The sequence below is a fragment of the Dermochelys coriacea genome, chromosome 14 (genome assembly GCF_009764565.3).
Source record: "Dermochelys coriacea isolate rDerCor1 chromosome 14, rDerCor1.pri.v4, whole genome shotgun sequence".
NCBI lineage: Eukaryota > Metazoa > Chordata > Testudines > Dermochelyidae > Dermochelys > Dermochelys coriacea.
This window is the reverse complement of record NC_050081.1, coordinates 11,243,672-11,271,579: the sequence shown is the minus strand read 5'-3', so window position 1 is coordinate 11,271,579 and position 27,908 is coordinate 11,243,672. Positions and strand designations below refer to the sequence as shown.

The following is a 27,908-nucleotide window of genomic DNA, read 5'->3' as shown; positions in this document are numbered from 1 at the left end:
TTGATTTAGCAGCTGTTTTCTCCAAATTTTTATGTAACTATATTTGAAAATCATTGAAGAGTTGCTACTCTTGTTGCCTTTCCTAGGCTCTTCCATTTATTAAATGCCCTCTATGTAAAGAAAGTCCACCTAAATTCCTTTAGAGCATGGCCTTTCTTAATCTTATGCTTGTGCCTCTTTATTCCTGTTAGTTCAAACGGCTTTGTAGCTTCTATCCTCTCTCTCTTTTCTTCAGACTGTTTTAGATAGCTCTGAAGTTCACTCTTAATCTGCTTTTATCCAAAGCACACTGACCTAGTTCCTCTAACCTTCTTGAATAATTAAAATCCATGAGCCCCAGTATCATTCGGGTGCTTTGTCCAGTGAGAAGATCTCCACTAGCTATTCTAAATGTGTCCTCACTCCCTTTTAGAACTCTCAGTTAATTTCCTACAACTGTACATATATATTATATTAAATACTTCATGTATACATAAGTTTTTGTGTATATGACTAGAACCTGGTGGTAGATAAGCACCAGTTAAATAAGTATATTTGTATTGCTATTAAGCAGTGTACCAAACTGTGATTTGAGTTGCCCCTGTGTAGTCAATGGAATTACTCTGGAATTATGGTGCTGTAACTGATGTCACATTCTGGCTATTTATGTTACCTCCACCCTAACTGTGTGATATTAGTTTTCTGGTGTTCATGGTTCACAATCTTTTAGATATAGGCCCTTCCCACCTTTTTCTTTTTTACTTTTACCTTTATTCCTGAGATGGTGGTAGTAATGACTACATTTTACAATCTGATTTGTCTTAAATGAAGGTATAATCAGTGTTTGATTAGTAGGGATTTTTTCTTAATTGAATAAATAATGTTTAATAATTTGCAGAGTCAGCTTTAATTATTGTGTTGCTAATTAGTCCAAGAACTATTTCTGAAACTTCCAGAAATGTTTGGAAAATAGTAATTAGTTGATTTCTACAGAGCCAATCATGTAAATATTTTTATACAAAGGAGGATTCACAGATTTATGAGATTCATTCTGCAACCAGCTGTATATTCAAATTGTATATTCCTCTTGTGGGGGAAGAATCCAAAACATACCTGTAGGTATATAGCACTAAGTATATGAATCTTGGAAACTAATGCCCAGGGATTTATTTATGAAGTTTCCAAAGAGGAAAGGAGCCACACAAAGATGAAGCTGTGGATTAAGCCAGAGGCCTAGATTTTTGGGAGCTGACTCTGAAAAAGATATGGGGGTCATGGTGAATAATCAGCTGAACAAGAGTTTCCAGTGTGATGATGTGTCCAAAAGGGCTAATGCATAAATGTGGCATCTCGAGTAGGAATAAAAAAAGTCATTTCAGCTCTGTATTTGGTACTGATGTAACTGCTGCTAGAATACTATGTCAGGTTGTGGTATCCACATTTCAAGAAGGATGTTGATAAATTGGAGAGGGTTCAGAGAAGAGCCACAAGCATGATTCAAGGGTTAGAAAAAATATGCCTTATAGTGATAGACTCAATGAGCTCAATGTATTAATCTTAACAAAGAAAAGGTTTAAAGGGGGTAATTTTATTAGTCTATAACCGGGGTTCTTCAACTGAGGGTTGCGACCCCACAGGAGGTTGCGAGGTTATTACATGGAGGGGTGAGCTGTCTGCCTCCACCCCAAACACTGCTTTGCATCCAGTGTTTCTAATGGTGTTAAATATATAAAAAAGAGTTTTTAATTTATATGTGAGGGGGGTCTCACTCAGAGGCTTGCTATGTGAAGGAGTCACCAGTACAAAAGCTTGAGAACTACTGGTCTATAAGAACCTACAGGGGAAACAAATATTTGATAATGGGCTTTTCAGTCCAGCAGAGAAAGGATAATATGATCCAATGGGTGGAAGTATTCAGACTGGAAATAAGGCATAAATCTCTAACAGTGTTCCAATGGTTAATTACTCTCAATTTACCAATGCTCATCGTGGATTCTCTATCACTGGCAATTTTTAAAACAAGATTAGATGCGTTTCTAAAAGATCTGCTCTATGAATTATTGTAGGGAAGTTCTGTGTTATAAGTTATATGTTATAAGTCTGTGTTCTACAGGAGGACAGACTAGATGATCACAATGGTCACTTCTAGCCTTGGAATTTATGAATCTATGAATTCCTGGCAAGTATTCAGAGGTGGCTCAGGGAGTTAGGTAGTTATATGCAGCTCAATCTATTAAGGCCCAGCACCTTAAAAGAAAGGTATGCTTCTCTCAGAAGAGAGAGGTAAATTGATTGTGCTGACCGGAAACTAGGACAGAGAGCTCTGTGGAAACATAAGATCTCTCTTGTGTGATTTCTACTTGCCAAAATATTTTTGAATCTTCTGCTTGTACAACTGCATGGGACAAAGGCAGCTGGAGACTGTTAGAAAATTGGTGTCAGTTTGAATCCTGAAATCCCTACAAACAATTCCTATCCCGTGATGGTAACTGTGTGTTCAAATCTGTGTCTCTGGGAATGTTTTCTTTCTTTTTGGTGCACAACAGCCCTGAAACAAGGCCACAGAAGGATTTCTGATGCTACCTAAATTCTAGATGTAAAGAAGACTTTATCACTCTTTAGTTCCAAGTACAGTGTCAACTCTCCCTCTAGTGTTCTCATCCTTTGTTGGACTGTATAAACTATTTATTAAATTAGACAACTACTTGCTGAATAAGACATTTCAGTTGCTAATATAGTACTGGGGAAAACCGCTACCTTTCCTGTGGCATCTTTTGTACAAATTGCATCCCGCAGTACTCTACAGAATTAATTCAGTAGCAGAGGTAAAAAATTGCAGGAAAAAGAGAGTGAAGAGATGTGTGCAAGGGAGACAGATATTCAGAATTAGAGGGAGGGATAAAAACATCTACCTAGGAAGGAAAAGGGTCTTTCACCATTGGTAGCAAGGTTGTGTGGTGGGGTAGAGAAGAAAGTAGTGCTAGATGATCAGAAGGCAAAGTAATGTGGGGCATGATTCCTGAGTTGTGGTAGAAGGAGTCCACAGATGGTTTTTAAATTAACCAATGCAATTTTAACTGGATTCTGAAAGAAATGGAGAGCCAATGAGTCATTTGACCACTTGGGTGAAGTGCCTGTGCTTCTTTGGACATGATAGAAGGTGCTCAGAGGAGGAAAAAGCGGCACTATTCTTTCTCTGCCAGCTTGCTCTGTTATGACAGGCTTGTTGCAGGAGGGCTGTCCTCCATTTTTTTGTAAAATAGAATACATAACAATGCTTGCCCTTATATGAGAACAGAAGCAAGCTGTAGATGTTAATTGCCGGTAACTAGCTTTCCTCATTTGATCAGTGTTTTCAAATAAAATTACCAGAATCTCTCTCAAAAACCCACAAAAAATATTTTGTAAGCTTCAAAGTTATCTTTCCTTTTTATATGTGGAGAGTGATTAATCAAATTCATAGTGCTACAACAAAAAGAGAGAAGAAATGGGGACCATCTATTATGTGAAATTTCTTTTCCCTCATTTCTGAAGTAGTTTGGAATTAAAGAAAAGGAAAGCCTGAAAAGAATTAGAATAGAAAATCTGGGATTGAATCTAATCTTATGCTGCAGTAAATCAGCAGTAACTCTGGTGAAGTCGATTACGCTGGTGTAAAACTAGTGAAGTTGAGGTCAGAATCAGGCTCACTGTTCCTAGATATTTGCAAGTCAAGTAAGTCAGCTGATATTTAAAACAATGCAGAAAAATAGATAGTGTCACATTTCATGTTTCAAAGTTGATCAGACAAAATGTTGAGAGCAACAATCAGAAAAGCTTAATAGGAGCTCACTGGCTTTTCCAGTGGAGCAAGCAAAGAAGAGGCTGTATTTATAAAGAAGAATCCCTGAATAGACATGAGAGAATTCAGATGTATAAATCCTATGAATGAAATCTGATTTATTATTGTGTAGGAAAAGCAAAAACAGGTTCCAGGTGCTTTTCATCCTCCTATTATGTATTAAATATTGCGTCTCAGAATTAATAACAAAGCTAGAACAAGAGCTTTCTACCCTTGTGCTGTGCATAGAATTTCTCTTAGTGAATAACTCCTCTTGGAATCAAGCAGCACCATTCTCTCATTCCGAAGGGTGACTGTTGAGCTCCTTCAGAGGCACTTGCAATCCAGGGTGAATAGAGCTAGTAATTAAACCTCTGTACCTTGTGGAAACAAGCCCATCTTATGGAGAGACTGTCATCAGCCTCTGTGCTTGTCCTTCGCATATCTGTTCTCAGTATTTTTATATCTGACAAAACCATCGGTTTTCATCTGGTGTTGAGCCATCTGACCTTTAGTACGCTGTAGTCTAGGGAAATTGGGTGTTACCTTTGTTTTTTATTTATTTTACTTCAGTTACAAATGCACCCTTGTAGACCATGTAGGATGCCACTTGTTTAGAATGTATTTTTATTATTATAGGAAAGAATTTCTAGACCTGATGGATAAATATGGATCATGCAGTAACACAGGCTCTGCAAGATGTTCACCAACACAACTGCTAGCTGGTGAGACATTGGATATTTCTACATTTTGCATTACAAGGAAGTAATAGAGGATGCTTGATCTCTGACATTATTTCAGGCTAACACTGTAGTCATCATTGCATGAAATGTAAACCAGCACTTCAAAAATGTAGGTTGGGGGTGGGTGGGATGGGGAATATGGCTTAGTGATTAGAGCAGGTGACTAGCAGTCTGGCAGGACTCCTGTGTTCATTCATTACTTGAGCATTAACTCACTTTGTGATCTTGGGCAAGTCACTTAACTTCTCCGTGTCTATGTCCCCATCTATATTGTATCACCTACCTCAAAGGGTTTTAATTATTGAATGATTTATAAAATGTTATGAAATTCTCTGCTGAAAGGTGCATTAATATTGCAAAGTGTTGATACCCAAGAGATTGTACCGATGCACACTCCATTTGGGGTTGCTGCACTAGTAAGGATGATTTATATACTGCATCTACCTTCCTGTTTAAGAAAGGCAGATACAAGATTATTTTGCTTCACTCACCCTTTTCATTTGAAGGGCTAGTCTTCACATGTCAGCAAGTGATGTCTGTTTCTGAAAACCTGAGTGCTTGACTTAGCTCTCACTCTGAAGTTGTGTAGCCTCAGGCTTCTTTGTGAGTTTTTGTCCTTTTGACAAAAGCTTTCTTTTATGGGTTCCTCTCTAAGGAAGGAAGGATTGGGAAAGTGGGGTGAAACACCTGAGCTGTTGATTTAGAAATATGAGGGGGCAGAGGGGATAAATAAAGCACTGCAGGGATAAGTTATTTTCAGCAACTGATATAGTGTATTGTATCTGCTCTCAACTCCAGAGTCCTATTGTTCTCATTTTTCAGATCAAGTGCACATGTTATAAAATGAATCCAGTTGCTAAATATTGCCTTCCTAGAGCCAAAAGGAGGGGGTCAGATCACATTCATTCCCTCCCAGGAGTAGGTTTAGAGCTTTCACATTTTTTCCTATTACCCAGAAGGCAGGATATGGCTGATTGCAGGACTTCCAAAATGCTGGATCTTGAGACAAGCTGGATATTGCACAGAAGCCTGAAATGCTTGCTTGGGAAAACTCTCGATACCAGAGACACTTCTGTTATATTCAGTATCAAAATTAATAATAAAAGACTTGGTCATACTGATTCAGTTTACCAGAACTAGAACAGGGTATTAATTTAAGTTCATGGGGAAAAATCATGCTCCTCTTCCTGACATGTACTGAACTATTTGCCTGAGCAAGACTTGCAGAAATTGATGTTATATGTCAATGAAACACTTTGCCTTCCCTGAATGTGCATTTTATTTCTCTTTTCTCACTATTTCTTTCTTTGAGGAAAACATGTTGACAGCCTTTCTTCTGGATCATCCTCAAGATCACAAAGTCCTCTGCTTCCACGTCCAAAGGGTACTGTCATCAGCTACAATGGAAATAATTCGGTTACCACAACATCCCCGCAACTCACAAAGTAATTCCTGAGTCTGACTCTAGCTATCTTCTCTGAACTCCCTTGATCAAAAGCAGCTGTGTTTAGGTCTTATGAATATTTTGGGTGGAGCTCACTAAAGGACTACCAAGATTGTATTTTTAAAAATCATGTTACTAATAACACCGTTGATTGTTAAAACTGAAAGAATTTTTAAAACATTTATTTTGGCCATTTTCTGCCATTTGTTTACTTGTTGTGTTTTGTTCATTTTGGTGAAATTAGGCTGATCAGATTTACTGTTATTTCTAGCCAGGTCCCAGTTAGTTTTTGGTTCTGGTTCATGTACACAAGCACATTGCCACAATGCTTAGGTTGCAAACACTGTATGAGGGCTGCCAATCCAATAATTTTTTTAAAAGCCAAAAAAGGGAAAAACATAAAAATATATTTGTTGTGTATTCAGTTAAAGTCACTAGGAGCTAGAAAGGTAGGTATGGTAAACGAGCCCTAAATTCACAAGCTCAGCACCTCGGAATGTCAGGCCATCTTTACTTTAGACATCCAAGTTTGAAAATTTTGGCCAACTTATCCAAGGTCACGCTGTGAGTCACTGGCAGAACCAGGGCTAGAATCCAGGAGTCCTAACTCCCAGCACTCTGCTCTAACAACTTTTTGAAACAAGTTCTGTCTTATATAAACAAACAGCTTATAAAAATGCTTGTGTTTAACTGAGACTGTTAAAAAATATGTATACCAAGTTTCTGGAAAACAGTAAGCAGTAAAAATGCTGTAATAGTTTTGTGGATGGTGTGACAGCACCACCTCCTGGCAGTTCTGGGGATTAGCTCTGCTAGGTCAATGCCCCTTCCAGTGGTTGCACTCCTCCCTCCCCCTACCCGCTCCAGGATCTCTCTGTGACTTAGCCCTCTGGCATGTTTCCCCCTTCCGGGATACCAAAGCCTTCCAGTGTGAATTGTCCCAGGCAGTCCACAACCTTGTCTGTGAACCCAGTCCTGCTCTCTGCTCTGGTTTCAAGCTCAGGGCCCCCCCCCCCCCCCGTCAGCAGCCAAGGTCTGCCCTATCCCACACCTTGCTGCTTTTCCCCCGAATTTTCCTACCTTTCTGGCTCTCCAGCGCAAACTCCCTCCTCCCAGGGAATGACTATAGACTACCCTGCTGCAGTCCCCTTTCTGCTCTCAACTCCTGGAGTTTATACAGGCCCCTCCTGTTCATGTCCCTCTGAGCCTCATGTCTAATTAATCCCTTTTCCCGGGCTGCTCCTCCAGGTGCAGCCCAGGCAGTTAATTAGCCTATCTCACTACCTTAACCCCTTCTGGCCTTATGTGGAGTAGATACCCAATCATGAACTTGAGATGGAATGGACACACCGCAAGACAATCTTGCAATTAGATTTACACAAGAACATAAAATACTTTTATTTTAAGCAATTTTAAAAAGAGAAAGGTGACGTGACATTTTCCAGATGAATGCATTTTTATTTCTTTCAGATCCCTAGAAATATGGTTATGTCTCTAATGAAAGTAGAGAATTAGAAGCACTTATTTCTATGAGTGTATATAGCACTGCTTTAATGCTTAGTTTAACTTGACTTACTATTTGTAATTGCTTAAATTAGTATTGAAATTAGTAATTTTGTATTGAGAAGAATGTGGACTATATGAGTCTCCTGATTAAATGTCAGCCATTTATGTCAAACTAAATGTTGCAACACATACGTGAAACCAACAAGAGAAATATTGCACATGGGTTTTCATTGCTGCTTTTTTCAAGCTCCACAGCCTGTGTAACTGATCTTTTAATACTAATTTTCTCTTTTTTTTTTTTTTTCTTCTAGTGATAGTGCATTTCAGATTATCGCTGTTTCCAAGGGAACAGGCCTAGGCTTGAACATTGTGGGAGGAATTAACAGAAATGAAGGTCCCTTGGTGTATATTCAAGAAGTTATCCCTGGAGGTGACTGTCATAAGGTAGATATTATAAAGTCCTCTTTTATTCATAGTTCCTTCCCATGCAGCTCCATTTTTTTCTTTATTTATTACCAACCTCCGTATAAATGCTCTCCAATATCAAGATTGATCTACTTTGACTTACTGTGCTAGCAGCAAGGCAGATCTAAAAAACAGTGTTCTGATAAGTGACACTAGACTTTTTTTTAGACAGTGGCATCACCTGTAATAGAGCATCCTGTCAAGGGTCAAATCTTGCCTTGTGTTGACTATCCTGTATGGGGAAGGAGGAGGCAAGTGTGTGTAGATATCCTCTTTCCTTCTCTTCCTCCAGGCGTCCATGTGGTAGTCAGAAGGCTTACAGGGCACTCTGGAGAAAACTAGGAAAGGAATCCAGTTGTTCCTGCTGGCATGCCACAGCTGGCTAAGGGTTATAGGATTGGGGCTAGCTGGTGGCCAAGGTTAAAGTTAGGGCTGGCTGGCGGTCAGGATCCCAGGCAGCTACATACTAGTTGGAAGTATATGCTTGATCTTCTTTAAAGAAGCTTAGTGGTCATAGGCACAAACTTCTGCACTTCTCCTTTCCTTCTCCCATTTCCTATGCCATTTTGTATCGGCAGAATGGCCCTTCTAGCCATCATGCAGTCATCACCATTGCAGCTGATTGCCACCGTTAATGAGCTAAGATATGATATAGATAGGAATCATTATCCACATCTTTTACCTGAGAAGACTGAGACACAGAAAAGTTGTGATTTGCTCAGGCAAGGTCACACCTGTGTGTGGCAGAGCTGCAATTAGAACTCAGATCTCCTTATATCCGGTCATTTTCCTTTATCACAAAACCTATCAATTTTTTCCCAGTTGAGACTCAAACAGTAGCTGTTGCCAGGCCAGAATAAAGGGAATATCCTATAGGTCAAATAATTAAAGAGTTATGCTGAACTCTTTGCGTACTATATCTTGCATCACTGAAAGTATGTAATGGACAAGGAGGACAAATAAATCACAAAAATTTCAGTTTTCAGAGCTAGATTTTTCTAAACATAGCCTCTCTATTTGAACCCAGGGCTATTTATAAATGTGATGTGAGTCATTTGAGAAATAAGGAAGGTGAGGTAATACCTTTTATTGTATTATTGGTGTGGGAGACAAGCTTTCACAGAGCTCTTCTTCGGGTCTGGGAAATTTAGGTCTGGTCTACATTACAGAGTTATGTCAATGCAAGGCAGCTTATGTTGACCTAACTATGGAAGCATCTACACTTAAATTTTGCTCCAGACAATGTAACTGCCCTGCTACGCCAACTTAACTCCACCTCCACAAGCAGCGTAGAGTCGAGCAGAAGTATTTAGGTCTACGCAGTGTCAGTGTAGACACTACATTGCTTATGTCGACTGTTTCTGGCTTTCAGGAGCTGTCCCACACTGACAGTATGGTCGATACAAGCACTCCTGGTGAGGACATACACCACCGACACAAGGAGCCAAGTGTAGACACACACAAGCAATGTAATTACTGCGGTGGCTGTATGCTGATGTAAGTTAGGTCGGCTTAATTTTGTAGTGTAGACATGACCTTAATCAGAATATAACAGCTAAATACCAAGTGAAATAGATTGTTTAGCATAAGTAGTGAACACATATTTCAAGGGACCATTCCAGATGAACACCCTTCCAGTCATTCGAAGGAACAGAAAGGGGCGAGGGGAAGCAGTTGGGTTTTAGTGCTTATAGATTGTTGTAATAAGTCATAAATCCAGTGCCTCTGCTCAGTCCATGATTTTTAGCGTAGAGCAAAGTTATGAATTTAAGCCCCTGGCTCGTCTTTTGAAAGTGTTGTGCAGGTTTCCTTTCAGAATGAGGACTGATAAAGCTACCCAGACCAGAAGAAGAGCTCTGTGTAAGCTCAAAAGCTTGTCTCTCTCACCAAACTAATTCTAATAGAATTTCACCTACCTTGTCTCTTTACTATCCTGGAACTGACACAGCTACAACACTGCATACAGCAGTGGGACATTTTGACATGTAAATATTGATTGTGTCTGCAAAGCAAAGGCATGGATGTTTAACAACATTCATTGCACCTGCAATGATTTGTGGCCACAAAATTCTGCCTGTTATTATTTGTGACCACAGATTTGTAGGTACAGAAAGGGAGGGCAGGTTAAGGCCAGACTGCAGATCGGGGAGCAAATTGGAATGCTACCTTAAAAGTGCTTATTCATTGATAACAGTGTTTCTTCTTTTTTCACTCTTATTTTGTTATAGCTACCAAAAACATTTTACGGTCTTAACCTATGTAATTTAGTGCCCATTCCTTCACAGTTGTGGTCAGTGGGAGCAAGACTAAGTCATTTATTTTCAATCTGTACTGTAACACTAATACAGTTTAAACAGTCAAAATCTGAGGCTGTATTTAAATCCTCATCTTCTTGAAATTTCTCAATTTTAAAATGACAGGTTTCAGAGTAGCAGCCATGTTAGTCTGCATCCGCAAAAAGAAAAGGAGTACTTGTGGCACCTTAGAGACTAGTGAAATTCCACTGCATGCATCCGATGAAGTGAGCTGTAGCTCACAAAAGCTTATGCTCAAATAAATTTGTTAGTCTCCAAGGTGCTACAAGTCCTCCTTTTCTTTTTTCAATTTAAAATGTGATGTTTTCCACGTAAGCCACCAGAGGGCAGCAATGTAGTTGGTATTTTTGTACACTGGCGACAAATAAAAAACAAGCTATTTTTCTTTGTGGTCAAAGACAAATATTAAACAACAAAATATGATGTGTTATAAAATCATAGTGTTCAAGCAGCTAAAATATAAGTATATGTATGTTATAAAATTTTATATATTTGTTCCTTCTGAGGCCAACATATTTAGGTTTACTAATTTCAAAATTGTATTTTTTCTGGGGATTTTTTATGAAATATTTAAAAAATTGATTGAAGGTAGAATTTTATATTTCAGATCTTCCAAATTGTCCATGCAATTAATTACATATGGGTTCAGAAACACAAGTGCATTTTGTGTGTGTATTTTTTTGCCATCTATTAGTGAAATATAGTAATTTTACAGTTTATAAGCATAAGCTAGAAAAAATGACAATATAGAGAGTGATTAATAATTCTGAATTCTCAATTACACTGTGATTTATGCCCACTCTAAGGCCCATTTACACAGCCAGAAGAGAATAAAAGGACCTCGGTGTAAATGAGAATTCAGGCCCCCTTTTTAAAAGTGTTGTCCTATGACTGTCTGTAACAGAAATATGGTATGTCTCTATGTTTGCAGAAAGTTGCAGATCAATCTGCTTCTCCTGTCGACATAGTACTGCCTCTTGCGGAAGTGGAGTTATTAAGCCAACAGGAAAGCTCTCTCCCATAGACTAAGAGCGTCTTCACTAGACCCACTACAGCTGCATAGGTGCATCTGTGTTGATGTAAATTTGTAGACCTGCCCTCAGTATCACAGTTAAATACAAGGTGGAAGAGATTGTTTAACTTAACTAGTTAACATATATTCTAAGGGACAATTCAAGCTGAAGAGGCCCATTAAAACCTCTTCAGTAATAGGAGAAAAAAGGGTTAAAGATTGTTGTAACATGCCATAAACCCAATGTTTTTATTAAGACCATGATTTTTAGCATCTTGTAAAGTTATAAATTTAAGCACCGAGGCTTGTGTTGTGCAGGTTTCTTTTGAGCATGAGGTCAGAGTGATAGCTTTGTAAAAAGTAAAAACAACAAGGAGTCCCTGTGCTTATGACCAAATCAAATTTGTTAGTCTCTAAGGTGCCACAAGGTGCCTCATTGTTTTTGCTGATGCAAACTAACATAGCTACCACTCAGAAATCTGTAAAAAGTGTTCACCAACAGGTGATATGGTATTTGTGTCTTTTATCATTTTTTGTCAGAGCTCTTTCAAGAGCATAGTGATTATCTGGTTTCATCCACCTAGTTTTTGTTGGGACATACAGTGCACTAGCTGAAGTACACCCCATGTTGTGATAGGCATAGGACCCGGGGATCTTGAAAAGCGTGTTGTGGGAGGTATTGATCATTGTAGCAATGGAGATTCCTCTACAGGTTTTGCATCTGTTATTCAGGCAGAGTCTGGTGCTGCTTTGAGTTGGTGTGTCCTGGTCTGTGAGGAGCTTGCTTCTGATGATGAGCTTGGAGAGGTTGGGGGAGTGTTTGAAGGCCAAAAGAAGGGGTTGGGAAAGATTTCTTGCAGGGTATAGTCCCCCATTGAGTATGGGCTGTGATTGTTAAATGATACCCTGTATGGGTTTCAGTGGGAGGTAGTAGGTGACAACTAGGGTTGTGTGGTTGGAGATGTGGGGGTTTTTTTTCCTATATTGAATCAGGTTCTCTTGGAGTATTTGGGTGGTATGTTCCACGATGCGATCTTTACCTTCAAAAGATGAGCTTATAACTCACTAACCCTCATATTTTTTCCTTTGACTCCAGATGCTGAAATGGGTCATTTCAGTATAAAAGGTTCCTTAGAATATGTTTCAGAGTAACAGCCGTGTTAGTCTGTATTCGCAAAAAGAAAAGGAGTACTTGTGGCACCTTAGAGACTAACAAATTTGTTAGTCTCTAAGGTGCCACAAGTACTCCTTTTCTTTTTTAGAATATGTGTTAACTACTTATGCTAAACAATCTGTTCCACCTTATATTTAGCTGTGACAGCGAGTACCTTTTCAGACCTGATCTGTGCTCAAAAACTTGTCTCTCTCACCAACAGAAGTTGGTCCAATAAAAGATATTATCTCACCCACCTTGTTTAATAGCTTGGGACCAACATGGCTGCAACACTGCAAAAATCAGATAATGTTATTCTTATTCCTACAATTCTCTTCTGCCTCTATTGATGAAGTTAGGGCTAGTTTACACTGACAACATTAAAGCCACGGCAGTGCTTTAACATGGCTTGTGTAGTCGTGGCAGAGCACTGGGAGAGAGCTCTCCTAGCGCTCTAAAAATACCACCTCCATGAGGGGCGTAGCTCTCAGCACGGGGGGCATAGCTCCCAGCGCTGATGCACTGTCTACACTGGTGCTTTACAGGGGCGTGTTTTTTTATACCCCTGAGCGAGAAAGCTGCAGCACTGTAAAGTGCCAGTTTAGACAAGCCCTTAGTCTCTTCTCCCTTGTTCAGATCATTCTGATTCAGGAGTGCCTGAAAAGTCCTTGGGTATAGCTCTGAAGGGAGGTTTCTTTGGATACAAATTAATCCAGCTCAGAGATGATTTAACTGGTAGAGAAACTTCCCATAGTCAGGCTGGTATTCCATGCTGAGGAAAAACTGTTGTCGGTGATTTATTTTTATAGCAAATTCATTCTTTTTGTAATGCCACTGACATCTTATCTATCTTATCTTGTCAGAGCTTTTATACGAACTCCCATCACCGTAGAAACTGAACGATTTCAGCTGATGAATTTCAATTCAGAGATGGATTCTTTGTCAACAATATTTTTATAATCTGTGTTTTGCAAATGTTAAATTCCTTTAATACCTGTGATAGACGGACGCGTGTTCATTCCATATTTGAAAACTTTGTTGTGACTATTCAAGTCATTGAACTTTGATTATAATCTATGTCAGCAGTATACAGTATCTGCCATGTTGGGATTCTAATCGTGCAACTTGTTCCATTCATTCAGAGCAGTCTGCCTGCATGGGAGGCATGTTGATTCCAGTGGGCTTCTGTGTCAACACAAAGGGTCTATCCACAGTGAGAAAAATGTCAGGATTCAGGCCAGAGATTGGTTAAAGGCAAATTCTAGTATGTCGTGAAGAAGTGCTAACCAACCAATTGAACTTCAGTATTGTGAAGTCAGAGCCATATCCATTTTATTATTCATTTCAATGATAAGTGAAAGGCTAAACAAGTATCTGATGGAGGCTCTCATGCTCACTCAAGCCATCATGGAAATCAGACATATAGTGGCTATGTTATCCTTTTGTCTTACTTACATGGCAGCAAAGCAAAAAGTCTGAATCTAAAAACAAACAGCCTGCAGCACAAACAAATCAAACAGAATGGGGTGGTCAGCTTCTCTCACAACTGAAAAAAAACACGATATAAAAATGGAACAGCTAGACCAGGTGAGCTATGCTTGAGATTCCTGTAGGACAGGACAAGAAATAATGGGCTGAAACTGCAGCAAGGGAGATTTAGGTTAGACAATAGGAAAAATTCCTAACTGTCAGGGTGGTTAAGCACAGGAACAAATTGCCTTGGGAGGTTGTGGAATCTGTCACTGGAGGTTTTTAAGAACAGGTTTGACAAAGACCTGTCAAGGATGGTCTAGTTAATACTTAGTTCCCTGCACTGGGGGGCTGGATGACTTTGAATCCTACATTTCTATGATTCTGTGATTGTCAGGCAATTCATAATATAGCATTTATTAAAAATAGTGCATAGTTGGATGGCTGGAAAAACTGGTCAGCATATTTTTCCCTCAAAGTAGTTATAATAATGAGTCTGGTGCACCCATAGCTTTTCTGCACGGTAACAATTGTTGAACGTTGGATACTGATTTATAGAACCAAAGTGCTGAATATAGTATTGATGACTGTTTCTTTGTGCCTTTTGAAATCTAGCATATACAACACATTCTTTCATTGCATAGTTACTCTACTAAGCAGCAGTACAAAAGATGTATATTACTAATGGATTAAACATACTGGTTCAGGCAGAAAGTCTGGCCAGCTTTGACTTTTTCTTAAATTCATGGGTTCAAAAGTACATGTTAAACTGTTGCAATTAGAAAATCGTTTCAGTTACATCTTCATCAACAATGAATACAGAATGTCACACTTGGATTCTTTATTGTTACTGATTAGGATGGACGACTGAAGCCTGGAGACCAACTTGTATCCATAAACAAGGAGTCAATGATTGGAGTCTCCTATGAAGAAGCAAAAAGTATAATCAACAGAACAAAGCTGAGGTAATTATTGTACTACAACAGCTAAACCCCCAAAGTGAAATCTTGTATAAATTTTCTTTTGAGTAGTTTGAAATATTTTGTCAGACATGTTTGAAGTAAGAAGACAAGTTCATGCCTCTGAAATATTAAATACTCATATTAATATAAAAAATCTCAAATATGTTACTAATCCAAGTGATGCAAAATTGTTAGGAAAATTTACTAGCTCAGTCACAAATGCTACTCACCTGTCCTCCACCTTCATAACTGATGATAATGAGGAATGAAATAAAAACAAGTGTCAAAAAAAATTCTTACCCCATGAGGTTTGGACAAGTAGAATTTTGCAAGGCTGCTTTATCATTTTATGAACAGTGTTGCATATAATCTATGTAAAACATTTATTTTTAAATTTAGACCTGAATCTGCCTGGGAGATCGCTTTTATCAGACAAAGAGTTTTTCCCGGTTACTTTGAAAATCCTCAAAGTCCTGGCAGTCTCTTGGCATCTTCTGCTGGATGTGGACAGCAACAGACATTACTCGCATTTAATCTTCTTTCACCTCCTAATGAGAATCCGGGTTCAAAGGTGTCCACATCCTACACTGTGAGTATAGTCTTGTGTCTTGTTTTAGGACAAACCAAGTAAGAGATTAATTTTCTAAATTAAAGAAATCCTATTGCAACTTTTTTCCATATTTCAGTATTAGATTAATGGCTAGTAGTTACCATTCCAATAAGTAAATGATTAGACCCCTCCTCAAAACATGCACTTCCCTGTGTTATTAGGAGCTTTCTGGTAGATGTGTAAGATTTCTTTAGAATCAACAGTACTGGCCAGTGGAATGAGAATATTAACTGAAATCATTAGTTGATTGGTCATCTCGCTTCTCAATTAAATCTTAATTGTGATCCTAGGTTGTCAGTCTTCTTTTGAAAAAATAAATAATATCCAACCATTTCCATTTTATATTTCAGATATGGAGGATATTTTGAATATTAGTAAATAGTGAATAATAATAATAATCTATTATTTAAATATTTTATAGTGCTTATTACCATAACATAGGGTTTATATACAACTTAAACCGAAAAATGAGAATTACATGAAGCCATGTACAATTATTGAAATTAGAAATAACTGTCATTTTTTCAGGGCTAAAATCAAACAGGACATAAGATCCTTACGCCTCACCAAAACAAAGCCAAAAAAACTAAACCACATAAAAAAGCCTTTAATCTAGTGCAACTCTTGCTAGACTTGTGCTCGAGCAAACCTCCCAGGGGCGTGAATTCCGTTGTGGGGGGCTCTCAACTGAGAGTGTCCTTCCACTGGTCATGCAGTATTTATTCTGCTAACTGCTATTCTGCTAACTGAGATCAAGAGATTCCCATCTGATTTTAGCTGCTGCAACATTGTGTAGGGAAAGACCAGATAACATATGGGGCACTTGACAGTCCTTTGGGGACTCTTTGGCACCTCTTCCCTTTAAACTTCAAACCTTGTTCCTTTCTGGGGTTCCAGCTACCTGTGACCGTTTGCTTTATTTGCATTTCTGGTACATTGTATATCTGGTACATTGTATATCTGTATAGCTTGTTAGTATGGAGTTGCACACCAACTTGTGTTAGTGGACGTTTCTCTACTGTGTAAAATGTGTTTCTCTCCCTGGCTTTAGGAGACAGTTGACAAGTTCCTTCAATAAAAAGTTTTTTAAAATAATAGATTTTTACACCTTATGATAATAATATAGTTTGGAGAGGGAATGTAGACTACTATAAATCTTTGTTTAGAACTCAGAGTTTTATAGATGTTGTTTTATCACACTGAAAGAAAAATATAAACAAACATTTTAGTTAATGTAGCACATCATTAGTGCAAACAAAACTATTTTAGTGTGCAATGGTGCGAAAGTTTTGAAGACCAGACAAAGCTGACTATTTTAGAACTGCCCTCTATTTTCTGGCATTTTTAAAATGTATTTAATTTATGGCTCTTTTTAGAGGTGAACAAACTATTCTCTTTCAATAAGCTGGACTTATAAAGTTATTATTTAGACTATGTAGTCAAAGGAGGTGGTTCCCCTGTGTTCATATTTGAAAAACATGCCTATGTATTCCTTTTCAGAAACATCCTGTGTAGGTTGCAGCCTGCTGTGCAGGTGTTTTTTGGTGTTCACTGTGATGGTTATTCTGCAGATAATGAACCTCAGAGACTCGAAAATATTACCATGTCTGTTATATTGCTGTTGTATAATGCTAAGTTTGTATACACTTATCGCTGTGCCAGAGGGACAGAGCTATTCAACTATAACTTAATAGGTTAAGTTCAGCTGTGGTCCCTAATGACCCACTGTTATTTGATAGCTGTTCAGCAGCCTATACCTAATTACTTTGGTATCAGTCCAGTTCCCTGTTCCATGTCTCATAAACGGTCACATTTTGAACTAATGCTCCGTGTGCCAATAGTCTTGGCAAAGAGGCAAAAATTGGATACGCCATGAAAGACAGCCACTTTTGCAGCTTTCACCAGCACTAAAATTCAGGTGCAGAAAACAAGATGAGGGAAAACAAGCTCTGTAAAACAACAAGAGCAAGTGTTTCAGTGGTATAGAATTCGGAGTAGCAGCCGTGTTAGTCTGTATTCGCAAAAAGAAAAGGAGTACTTGTGGCACCTTAGAGACTAACAAATTTATTAGAGCATTAGAGCATAAGCTTTCGTGAGCTACAGCTCACTTCATCGGATGCATTTGGTGGAAAAAACAGAGAGATTTATATACACACACACACACACACAGAGAACATGAAACAATGTGGTATAGAAGTTTTTCTAATATGTTACATGATTTACAGTACACTGCACCCTATTAAATATGTGGCAAAGTGGCCCTCTTCTGTTTCAGCACTGTTTGACACTTTTAGTACAAACCTCATCAGTAATGATCCATAATACGTCTTCTAATAAAATGTCTCACTTATGGCTTTTTATTAAAATGTCTAAATAGTAGAAATCACATATGCTTTCTGAATTGAAAAATAAGTCTTTAAAAGCCGTAAAATCATCAGTGTGGGCTACACCTAGACAGAGCATGTTTACATTGGCTTCAGTTGCTTTTTAAATAGTACCATATGGAAAGTATTCTGTAGAGCTTAGGCACAGTGGGTATACCACAGTAGCCTTTACATTCTGAATGTCATTGCTTTTTTATGGTGCCTGTAAGAGTTTAAACGTAACATAGGGGTTTTGGGCTTCAGTATTGTTTTAGTCTACCCAATCACCCATTTTTTTAAAGGTTAACGCTTGTTTCTAGTCTGGTCTTTAACCTACTTCAGCAAATGTCATTTCATGACTTGTGATTTTCTTTCATAGATGAAAACTGGATTCAAGAAGAGAGAACAATCTCCAATTCCTTCTGCTGATAGCAGCCCTGCTGATGTGTCTGTGACTGGTAAATGCTTTATTTAATTTCCCCGCCCCCTTATTTTTTGCAATTGCTCTTCCACAGAAAGTAGTGCACGATGTGATTTACTAGGCTTTAAGGAAGAGTATATGGGCCATTTATCTAGCTGTGAATAAAAGGCTAAAATGAATGGATTGTTCAACAATCCCTGTCAAATATAATTTATGTTGTCCAGTTTCTTGGACAAATAGTTGAAACTAAACAAAGATGAATGATCATAATGTTTCAATACAGCAGTAGTAATCAATAGACTCAGTTGAAACCAGATAATGAAGACTCGCATATAAATCAAGACTAGGTTGCCATAGAAACAGTGCTTTCTCAGTTTGATAAAATGCTATAGAAGTATATTGCATGTATTTTTTTTTATTTTTACTTTTTTAAGGAGGGCAGATTTTTTTTTTATTTTAGGAACAAAAATAACTGTTAAAGTGGCTTGTGTGCTCTTTCAGTTATTTAGAGGCTACATTAGTAAACTATTTACTTAAAACATTGCTATGGAATTTTCTGTATGTATTTCAGAACCTTAATGTTTAAGCAAAGGTGATAATCATATATCTCTAGATATATATTTTGGAGTTGCTGAAGGAAAAATAATCGGAGATCTGATCTTTCACAACAACTAGATCTGACATAAGTGATAAATTCGTCAATGAGATGATTTGTATAGTATTTATGAACAATGAAAATGCACAGGCATGACATACACACTTAGATTGGTGTTAAGTATGGCGAGGCTAATGGTTGTGCTCTGTACTGCTATGCAGTAGACAAGGAGCCCTCTTACCACTCAGTTGGTACAAATGAGGGCAGTGTGTTCATTACATCTGCCTCTCTAATTGATCAGTCTACATGACTAAAAACTCCAGTCTAATTTGTGAAGAGAGGGAGGACCAACACAGAGGACCATAGTGTCACTCCACTGACATTACCTAAATTGCGCTAGGGATTAACGTGGCCCATAGTAGATACCCTAATTCCAAATGAAGCAGTCTGACTGGGATCTTGACCAACTTGGCATAAGTAAAAATATTCCCAAAGGGGTTAACTGGCTGAATACCAACTTTTGGAACTGGAGAGGTCACAGTATTTCATACAGCTTTTGTTAAATAATCAGACGTCTCGATCGTATTGCCCATGAAAACTACCATGACTAGATTAGATCAGAAGCATTACAAGACAAAGGCTCCTTTGACCTATCGTTTATGGCTTCTTATTTAGTTAAAAGGAAGGAGTACAGCTGTGAGCTGAGCCACTACCATTTTTCTTTTCCAGATCCAGACTTCTCAAACCAATGTATTTTTAAATGAGGCATCTATGCAACAGACAAAATGCAGTGATTGGGAGCTTAATAGCAATGAAAATATCCCCCTTCCCTCTCTGCTTGAAACAGAGGGGCTCTATATCTATTTTGATCACAGTTAAAGATTTTGGACATATGTGGTAGAGTGTAAGCTTGAGAGCTTGTCCTCTCACCAGCAGATGTTGTTTCAATAAAAGATATTACATCACCCACCTTGTGGCTCTCTAACATGCAGTTTAGTGAGGGCCAGATTCTCAGCTGGTGAAACTTCACTGGCTTCAATCCACAAATAGAATTGAATTAATTGGATTAAATCAGATGAAGTCAGTAACACTACATCAGTTTATACCAGCTGCGAATCTGGACCTCGGTTTCGGACATTTGTTCCTGCGTCTCCACCACAAAAAATTCATTTGCCAAGGACAGTCCCCATGGGAACAGATTCCCAATGATATTTTAAAAGGGACTAAGAAGGCTACAATGCATAATAACATAAACAAGATGGCTCTAGCAGTTGCTGTACAATCTATGGTATACTTTCCCGTATGCTGTCTTTGGACTTCCTTCTTTTCATTGTCATTTGACAACATATCCTTGACTGAAACTGCTATTTCTGTCACACACCTCTTCTTCAAGGCTAATGTGAGATAAAGATCCAAGCTCTTGGATCAAAAATTGCTGTGATTTAAGAAAAATCAGCATAACTTTGAGACGTGCTTGAAAAAATTTATGCATAAAGCCCATGACCCAATAGTTTTGTGAGCTTAGTACCAACACACTGACTTCAGGGGAACTATGCCGATTTACTCTAGCTTAGAATGTAGCCTGCTGTCTTTAGAATTTAATAAAGCATGCAAACAGTATTAATGTTACAGGTTTCCAAAAAGATGTTTTGTTGAGCACATATGGAGAATATAAATTAGTTTGAGCTTGGAAACAGATGTGTTGTGAATTACGAAATCCAGTTTTGTTTTTTTGTTTTGTTTTTTTTTAGTTTTGTTTCTATTCTGTGTTTTGGAGATGGTCCCAAACTGCAGAGTCCTGAGGTTTTCAGATGCAGATTTTGGTTTGAGCCCATCTCAGTCTCCTACTTGATGAAATAATAAAATAGGACAAAGATCTAATTTAAGAACACGAGTTAATATGTGATTGTTCCTCAGAATTTCAGACTTTTAATAAGAAGTGTTTTGGATGCCTTTCCAAATTAGGCAATTTAATAACTTCACATTGATAAGCTTGTCTATAGATGTCCTTTTTTTTACCTGGCCGTCTGCAAAAACTCAGCAGTGGATTTATTGTTTGTTCCATTTTAAATAAAATGTTAGTGCATGTAAAATCTAAGTGAAGCTACAAGTTTGCTGCAGTGCATATAGCCAGCAGTCAAAGGCCTGAAGAGCCTTCTGCTATTTTCCTAGTATACTGGGATGTTTCTCCAAGAGACTGAGAAAGCCAGAGCACTCTGGCAAAGCTATAGTTGATTTTGCCTGTATTGTTTTCCCTGCAAAAGAATTCTGTAGGGGTGAAATCGTTTGTGTTGGCTGCTTATAATTTTGGACTCACTTCCTCCCCCTCCCCCCCGCATTTATAATTTGCATGTAAGGAAAACTAAACAACTGCATCCGAATCCTAATATATTAATGCATTGTTTAATTATGGAAAATTGACACTCTTATCTGAAAGGAGGGGCACAGTGGGTGGACAGGCCCCGGAGAAGGGGAGTTTCCCATTCCCATTAGGCAAGAGGAGAAGCTAGAAGGGATTCACTCGAGGCAAGATCCCTAATTCAGATCTGCTCCTCAGTGGCAGGAGATAATCCCTCCTCTTGACACAGTGCCTCCTGCTATTTCCTCAGAGAATATATAGAACAAGTTCCTTAAGTTAAACACCTGGAATTGACAGTTGCAGAAAACGGGTGACATCTCTGAATTCATAAATGTTTTTCCCAACCTGTTTCCAAAAGCACTCTGTATGTATTCCATGACAGAAGGTAGTGTCACAAGTGTAAGTCATGTTTTTCTGTTACAACATGACCTCATGCTACATACTTCCCTCTCATTTTGATGGATAATTATAAAATGGTTTAACAGTGGTTAAACGGTGTCTGCATTTCCCCTTTGGGTATTGAATGAATATTTTAGTAATGTACCTTTTAGCATTTAAGAAAAAAGTCATAATAAACATTAGAGTTCATTCCTGCAATCAGGTGATTAGCTGGAATTATTTTGAACAGCAGGACTTCAGAATACATTCTTCAGAGGGAAATGTTCCAATTAAAATTCCAATTAACGTACAATCTGTTGTCTCTTAGCTGTTGCTTCCAACTGGACTGAAGATTATGGACCTCAAGAAAGGAAGATTTCTCTGAACCCCACGGTTCGTCTCAAAGCAGAGAAACTGGAGATGGTAAATAGCACTTAATATTGTGTTCTATTTTTTTCATAATCTGTGAATGTAAAATGTCTAAAGAAAATGTCTAGCTTGACTACTGCATAAATAGGTAAAAAAGAACTGATTACTTTCCAAATGTATAGATTTTTCAGGCTCTGTATCCATATCTGACTTTACTTATTGGGCAAATAGTTAAATGGCTGATGGGTCAACCCATTTAATTTCTAAATGCATTATTTGCTGAGCATCTTAAGTGTACACAACATCATTTTGAAAGAGGATATTGAAAAAAGGAATTTCACTCATTTCTATCCATCCTTCCTTCCCTAGGGTTTTATACTGCCACCCATCTCTGTACTATCTGAGTGCCTCCCACATAAAATTGATAGCAATAGCAAAGTCCCTAGTGAACTTTGTGGAGTCTCTGGCACAAAATTGTAGCCAAAACATTCAGAATATAAACAACGTGAAATAAAATCTAGGTACGGAGGAAATAACAAAGTACCAAGGGCTCATAAATAGAAAAAAATAAATGCAAACAAAGCCACGTACATAAGTCTTCTTTTTTTTTAATTAAAAAAAGGTAGGGAGCTAAAATTTAAGGAGAGAAATATGAAGATACCCACAAGGGTACATGGAGGTATGATGAGTAAAAGAAGATGAAAGAAGCCAAAGAAATTGTGCCTACAGAGAAGTAACATCTTGGAGAAGATTCATGTGGGAAAAGTAGAAAACAGATGAGAGAGATGCAGAAGGAAATAAGATGCACACAAATACTGTAGAAGGACAGCTCAGTTGCATACATTTTTGCTGAAACATGCAGTACGTATTTAAATTGATTATTTCATTTGCCCTAGCACTGTCAGCATACAATAGATGGATCTATCATTTTTATTTATCTTTCGTGCATGACCTAGTGTATTTCAGAAGGAAATACAAATAGGCATATTTTTATCAACATTTTTATTTGTTTCTTGTTTTGATCATAAGAAACAAGTGTCAATAAGGGGGTAAAAGATAACGAATAGTGTTCAAAGTAACAAAAAGATCTTCTAATTATGGTTTGGAGTTAATTTGAGAATGCTAGACTGCATTATAAGAAGTTCAGTTGATCCCTTTCAACATTCCATGAGAGACTGCAGTAGAGGAGTTTGCAGTGTTAGCATTACTTTACCTTAAATAATACTCAGGTCACTGGAGCAAGAGGATCTAATTGTGAGTTGGAGGAAATGTAGCTATACAGTGAAAACTGTCTTCAGGTGATCAGTCAAGAGACCATTAAAATCATCTAGCTAATAACACATGGTAAAGATGGGGGGAAAGAAATCTTTTGGGTCAAAATATTAAGTGCATAAGTAGGTCCTATTGATATGCTTAAAGTTAAGCACCTGCCTAGACATCTGGTACCCTGCCCTTTGAAGTGGAGAACCATTTTGCATGTTGCCCATATAAATTGATTGCCAGTTGACAGCTTGTAATTTATGCATCAAGTTGAAAGCTAACAGATTATAAGGATGAAGTACATAAGGCTTCCTAATTCCAACCAACCTCTCTCCCTGTTATAGTCTCTCTCCCATTTAAAGACGCCTAGTCCATCTTCTACATTATCCCTCCATATCTGAAAATATTTTGGAGAAATGAACATGTGATGAATGTGGAGATGCTCAGTAATAATTATTGGCCTGTAACCCAAAATCTGATTATATGCATGCTAAAATAGTGTGATAAATTTCCACTACTAGAAGAGTTTCAGTTGATTTCAACATTCTCACCTATAGTGGGGAGACAGTAAGCAGACAAGGGATTACAAGTCATTGAGACAGAATGGTTCTACCTACCAAACAAGGAAGCAGCTGTCAAACAGTCTGAGGCAAAAGGAAGACTTCATGCATGAGTTCTGAAACAAAGAAATTATCAAGCAATATAAAAATTGAACCCATGCACACACAGAATAGGTGGGGGGCATTTAAAAATGGAGCTGCCCTGAAAGAGGAAAATCTGAGATGGTCCGAATGCAGGTGGTCTGAGAAAAACAGCAGGGCATGCTGTCATTTGAAAGTTCCACATTGGTCCCCAGTCCAGCCAGGGCACTTAAGTGCATATTTGACTTTAAGCACAAGAAGTCACTTTGTATGCAATAGGACTGCTCACATGTTTAAAGTATGCATATTCTTGAGTGTTTTGTTGGGCCAGGCTTTAACCAGCAGGTTTTTTTTCTTGAGCATTTTGCCTTTGTCATAAATTATTTTCTTGTGCTACTATCCAGAAACTATTTCCATGGTATTTACTTTACCTCAGCCATTTTAATAACATTTAAAGGAAAACGGGTATGAGCAATGGGCTGTCCATTTAATGATGATTTATGATAAACATCTTTGTGTGCAATATTCAAAAATTTTGAAGAAATGTCTTTAGAATATGACATTTTAATCATTCGTTAATTTAGCAGTCCAAGCTTCAGTACAATCTAAAGGATTTAACTTTGATTATATTTCTAGCTTGAAATGTAAGCCTCAGTACAATCTAAAGGACTTAACATAGATTATATTTCTAGCTTGAAAAAAATAGTCACTCGTTTTCATGTTTTGAAACCAATATGTCTTTTTGGTTCAGTTAGCTACTTCTGCATATAACTTAATTTACATTAATATTTGGCTCTTTATTACATACTTTATTGTCTTTGATATAGCATTTGCAGACTGTTTACATGCCATTGAATGGTTTGTTTTGCAAAAGAATATACCAGAAAATTGCATATAAATATAATCAATCACTCCATTATGTTTAGTCCACCCTACTTCCTTTAGCACTATAAAGAAACCATTACCAGTTATATACATCAGCATTATCTTGTACGCTGTATAATGTGTGTTGGGTTATTTACTGCTTTTTTTTAAACCCAGTCTTATAAAAGCTATTTGATGTACAAAAACTAATAATTCCCTGTGACTCAAAAGCACAAGCACCAAATTTAGTTTAACTTGATAAAAAATTAAATACAAAAACTGTGAATGAAAGCAAATGCTGAAATTTTGATATGAAATCATTCTTTGTGCTGAAGGTCCAAGTGAGTCAAAATAGGGATACTGTGTGGAAGCATGGGCATGAGTGTGGAAACCGTTGCCCGTTTTCCTTCATTAGCCTAGTATAGTGAAAGTTTCTTCAGCCTCAGGTAGCTTCTGATGCTTTTGTAAACCAACACTCTCATACTAGGGTGATGACAATATTATAAATGCGATGATTGTTCTAACCTTAATGTTTTCCAGACTAAAATATCATGATCATGGAAAAATTGTACTGAGCCACAATTAGTACATATTAATAAAGACCGCTACCCCTGGGGAGTCACCAGAGCCCAATCTGTCATCTTTCTTATTTATCTGTCCTTGAGGAGGTTTAAGAAACAGTGACCACATAAGACACATCATCTTAGTAAAGGAGAGCTATAATGAAAAGGCTTTTTTCCCCATTTGAGGCAGAGATCTCTAACCCCCATTTAAAAAAAAATTATTTGTCTTCTAGGCACTAAATTATCTTGGGATTCAGCCCACAAATGAACAGCAGCAAGTCTTGAGGCACCAACTCCAGAAAGATTCTAAAGGGACAGTATCTTTTGGAGGTAACCATTTGTAAAGTGCCCTGGAAAATAATGTAACGGAGAAACAGAGAGCATATAATACCCTTTTATAAATTTTCAGCTAAAATAACCTTCCCATATGTGTAAGTTATTACTATAATGAAAACAATTCTACATGGTGAGGTGAGATCGTGATTCTACTATTTAACAATGAACTTGCAATTCTGGAACTAGCCATCTGTAATGGAAATCAGATTTCTCCTTTATGAAGAGCAGTCTCAGCTCACTAGCCCTTAAGTGCATTTTGCTCTCACTTATGCTAAAGAATTTTCAACTTTGTCTTGAAAATAGGGTATTATTATTAAGTCTGAGGGTTTTTTAAATGAAAATGGTTTTAGTCTTTAAGAAATCACTGCTTTCTTTCAAAAATAAAAGCACAAAGTATCTGTTTTATAGCAAATTCATTTTTGCAAACTACTTAATTGTAAACAATATTTCTTGTGTAATAGTTTCCTAAGAAATAGTCATGAGATTGAAGCATGCAGTGTCATTTTAGTTGCTACTAATTTAGGCATCACGAACCTTAGAAGTTAACCATTTTTCTTCTCTAAATTTCTTAAATGTTAAAGTGGTCTTCAAACCAATAAATAAAAATATAGGTATACATTTCTTTATTTTTAAATTGCATAATAAATCAAAGGAATTATTTGTCAGGTCTCCAGTCTCTGTCATCCAGCTGTTCTATGAATAACCTAAAACAATGTTTGTTTCTTTCCATTTCTTGATCTCTGAAACTGAATTGTAGAATTTCTAGTATCTTATTTATTTAATATTTGTCCAATCCATGGGACTGAAACTTAAACACAAGTTGAGGAAATATTAGCAAGCTCCTAAGCATACGTTTTTAAAACTCCATTTTCTGATTTTTTTTACAAACTTCCTCAAAAGAACTCGGTGCTGAGATAAAAAGCTGTAGACAAAATTACAGGTAGATTGTTCCATCTTTCAGGAAGTTAATGGAGGAGTTGAAAATTCATACTTAAAGGGGAACTCAAAAGTGAAAGGCTACTGCTACTCCATAATTTAGGCTGTCGGACCAGCACCTTACACAACCACTGCATTCATTTTTAATAGTAGTTGCAAACAGTTTTAAACTAGGGAAAAACAGACTGACTCCTATAAAATTGATGCCACAAACTACAGTAACTAAACTCTGTTTTAGATTTTGTTCAGGTTGCAAGAAATCTATTCTGTTTGCAGTTGGATGAAGCAGGTTGTGGCCCAAGGCCTATAACATTTGGGGCCAGTGAAATTGCCAATTTATTAGATTCACAGGTAAAGTATCTGCTGGAGCTCAGTAGTATTTATCTATTGTGAAGAATAAGCTAACAAAGGTTAATTTACTTAAAACTATTCCAATTCTTGGACAAATTTTTGAAACAGTTTTATATCATGGTTTTACTTAAAGTAACCTAGTTCCTAAGAATCCTTTAAAAAACCTTGTTAAAGCAACCTAGTTTGCAGGGAGCAATTCACATAAATACGTTGTGAATTAGTATGAGTGGATAACAATGTTTTATTGACGTTCCTTAAAGGGACTGCTGATTGCTTTCTGCAGTGTGAGTAATAATTACGTGGCACAGTGATTTGGACCTCTATTGCACTTGGAAATCACTTTATTTTAGAGCTAATTTTTAAGAATGAAGGCCTACCTAGAACCCTGATGGGATAGAAATACTGAATGTAATTTATTCCTTATCTGAAATAAAATAGGAGGGGGAAGGTCGTTAGATTTATTGGCACTGTTTTCTCAGAAATTTTTGTGGATAATTTTTGTTAATCCATTTTAGCAAACCAAGTTATTTTTTCATTGCAGGAAAACCTGTGACTAGAGCTGGTCAGAAAATGTCAGTTAAAAATTAGTTTAAACCAACTTTTTTTTTGTTTTGTTCTAAACTGAAAGTTTTCATATTTGGTTGCTGAAAACCTATAATATTTTGGAGAAACAAATTGCATTTTCATTAATGTTTAGTGGCTATAAAAAGTTCTTATATCAGTCCTACTTGTGACTTTCTTTTAACAAGACTCTGTTCTTAAAGAGATCAAGCATTGTGATAGATGCATTTAACTTAATTTTAGTTTCTATTGATTTGCCCCTTTTTTCATATTTTAATACATACAGCTTGTATCCTGTGATTCTTTGGAAATGGATGATGTGGAAAGACTTAAAAGAGAAAGAAATGAAGCTTTAAAAGAAATAAGTAAACTGAAGGTAATATTTAATTCTGATCATTTTTTAAAAAATGAAATAATCCATTTAAGGAAATA

The 27,908-nt window shown here is 37.3% G+C and overlaps 1 protein-coding gene across 13 annotated transcripts in view; it reads left to right on the top strand.

Annotated features, from left to right (window-relative positions):
* The window catches only part of STXBP4 (syntaxin binding protein 4), a 137,187-nt gene that overhangs the window by 17,354 nt on the left and 91,925 nt on the right, over nt 1-27,908 (top strand). For all 13 annotated transcript variants that reach the window (XM_043497348.1, XM_038371322.2, XM_038371318.2 and 10 more), the window contains 10 exons: nt 4,439-4,524; nt 5,855-5,987; nt 7,804-7,936; nt 14,766-14,872; nt 15,269-15,458; nt 18,222-18,300; nt 21,924-22,018; nt 25,526-25,622; nt 26,803-26,915; nt 27,763-27,852. In XM_043497348.1, coding sequence (XP_043353283.1) covers nt 4,439-4,524; nt 5,855-5,987; nt 7,804-7,936; nt 14,766-14,872; nt 15,269-15,458; nt 18,222-18,300; nt 21,924-22,018; nt 25,526-25,622; nt 26,803-26,915; nt 27,763-27,852 — 1,123 coding nt within the window. The remainder of the gene's footprint in view (nt 1-4,438; nt 4,525-5,854; nt 5,988-7,803; nt 7,937-14,765; nt 14,873-15,268; nt 15,459-18,221; nt 18,301-21,923; nt 22,019-25,525; nt 25,623-26,802; nt 26,916-27,762; nt 27,853-27,908) is intronic.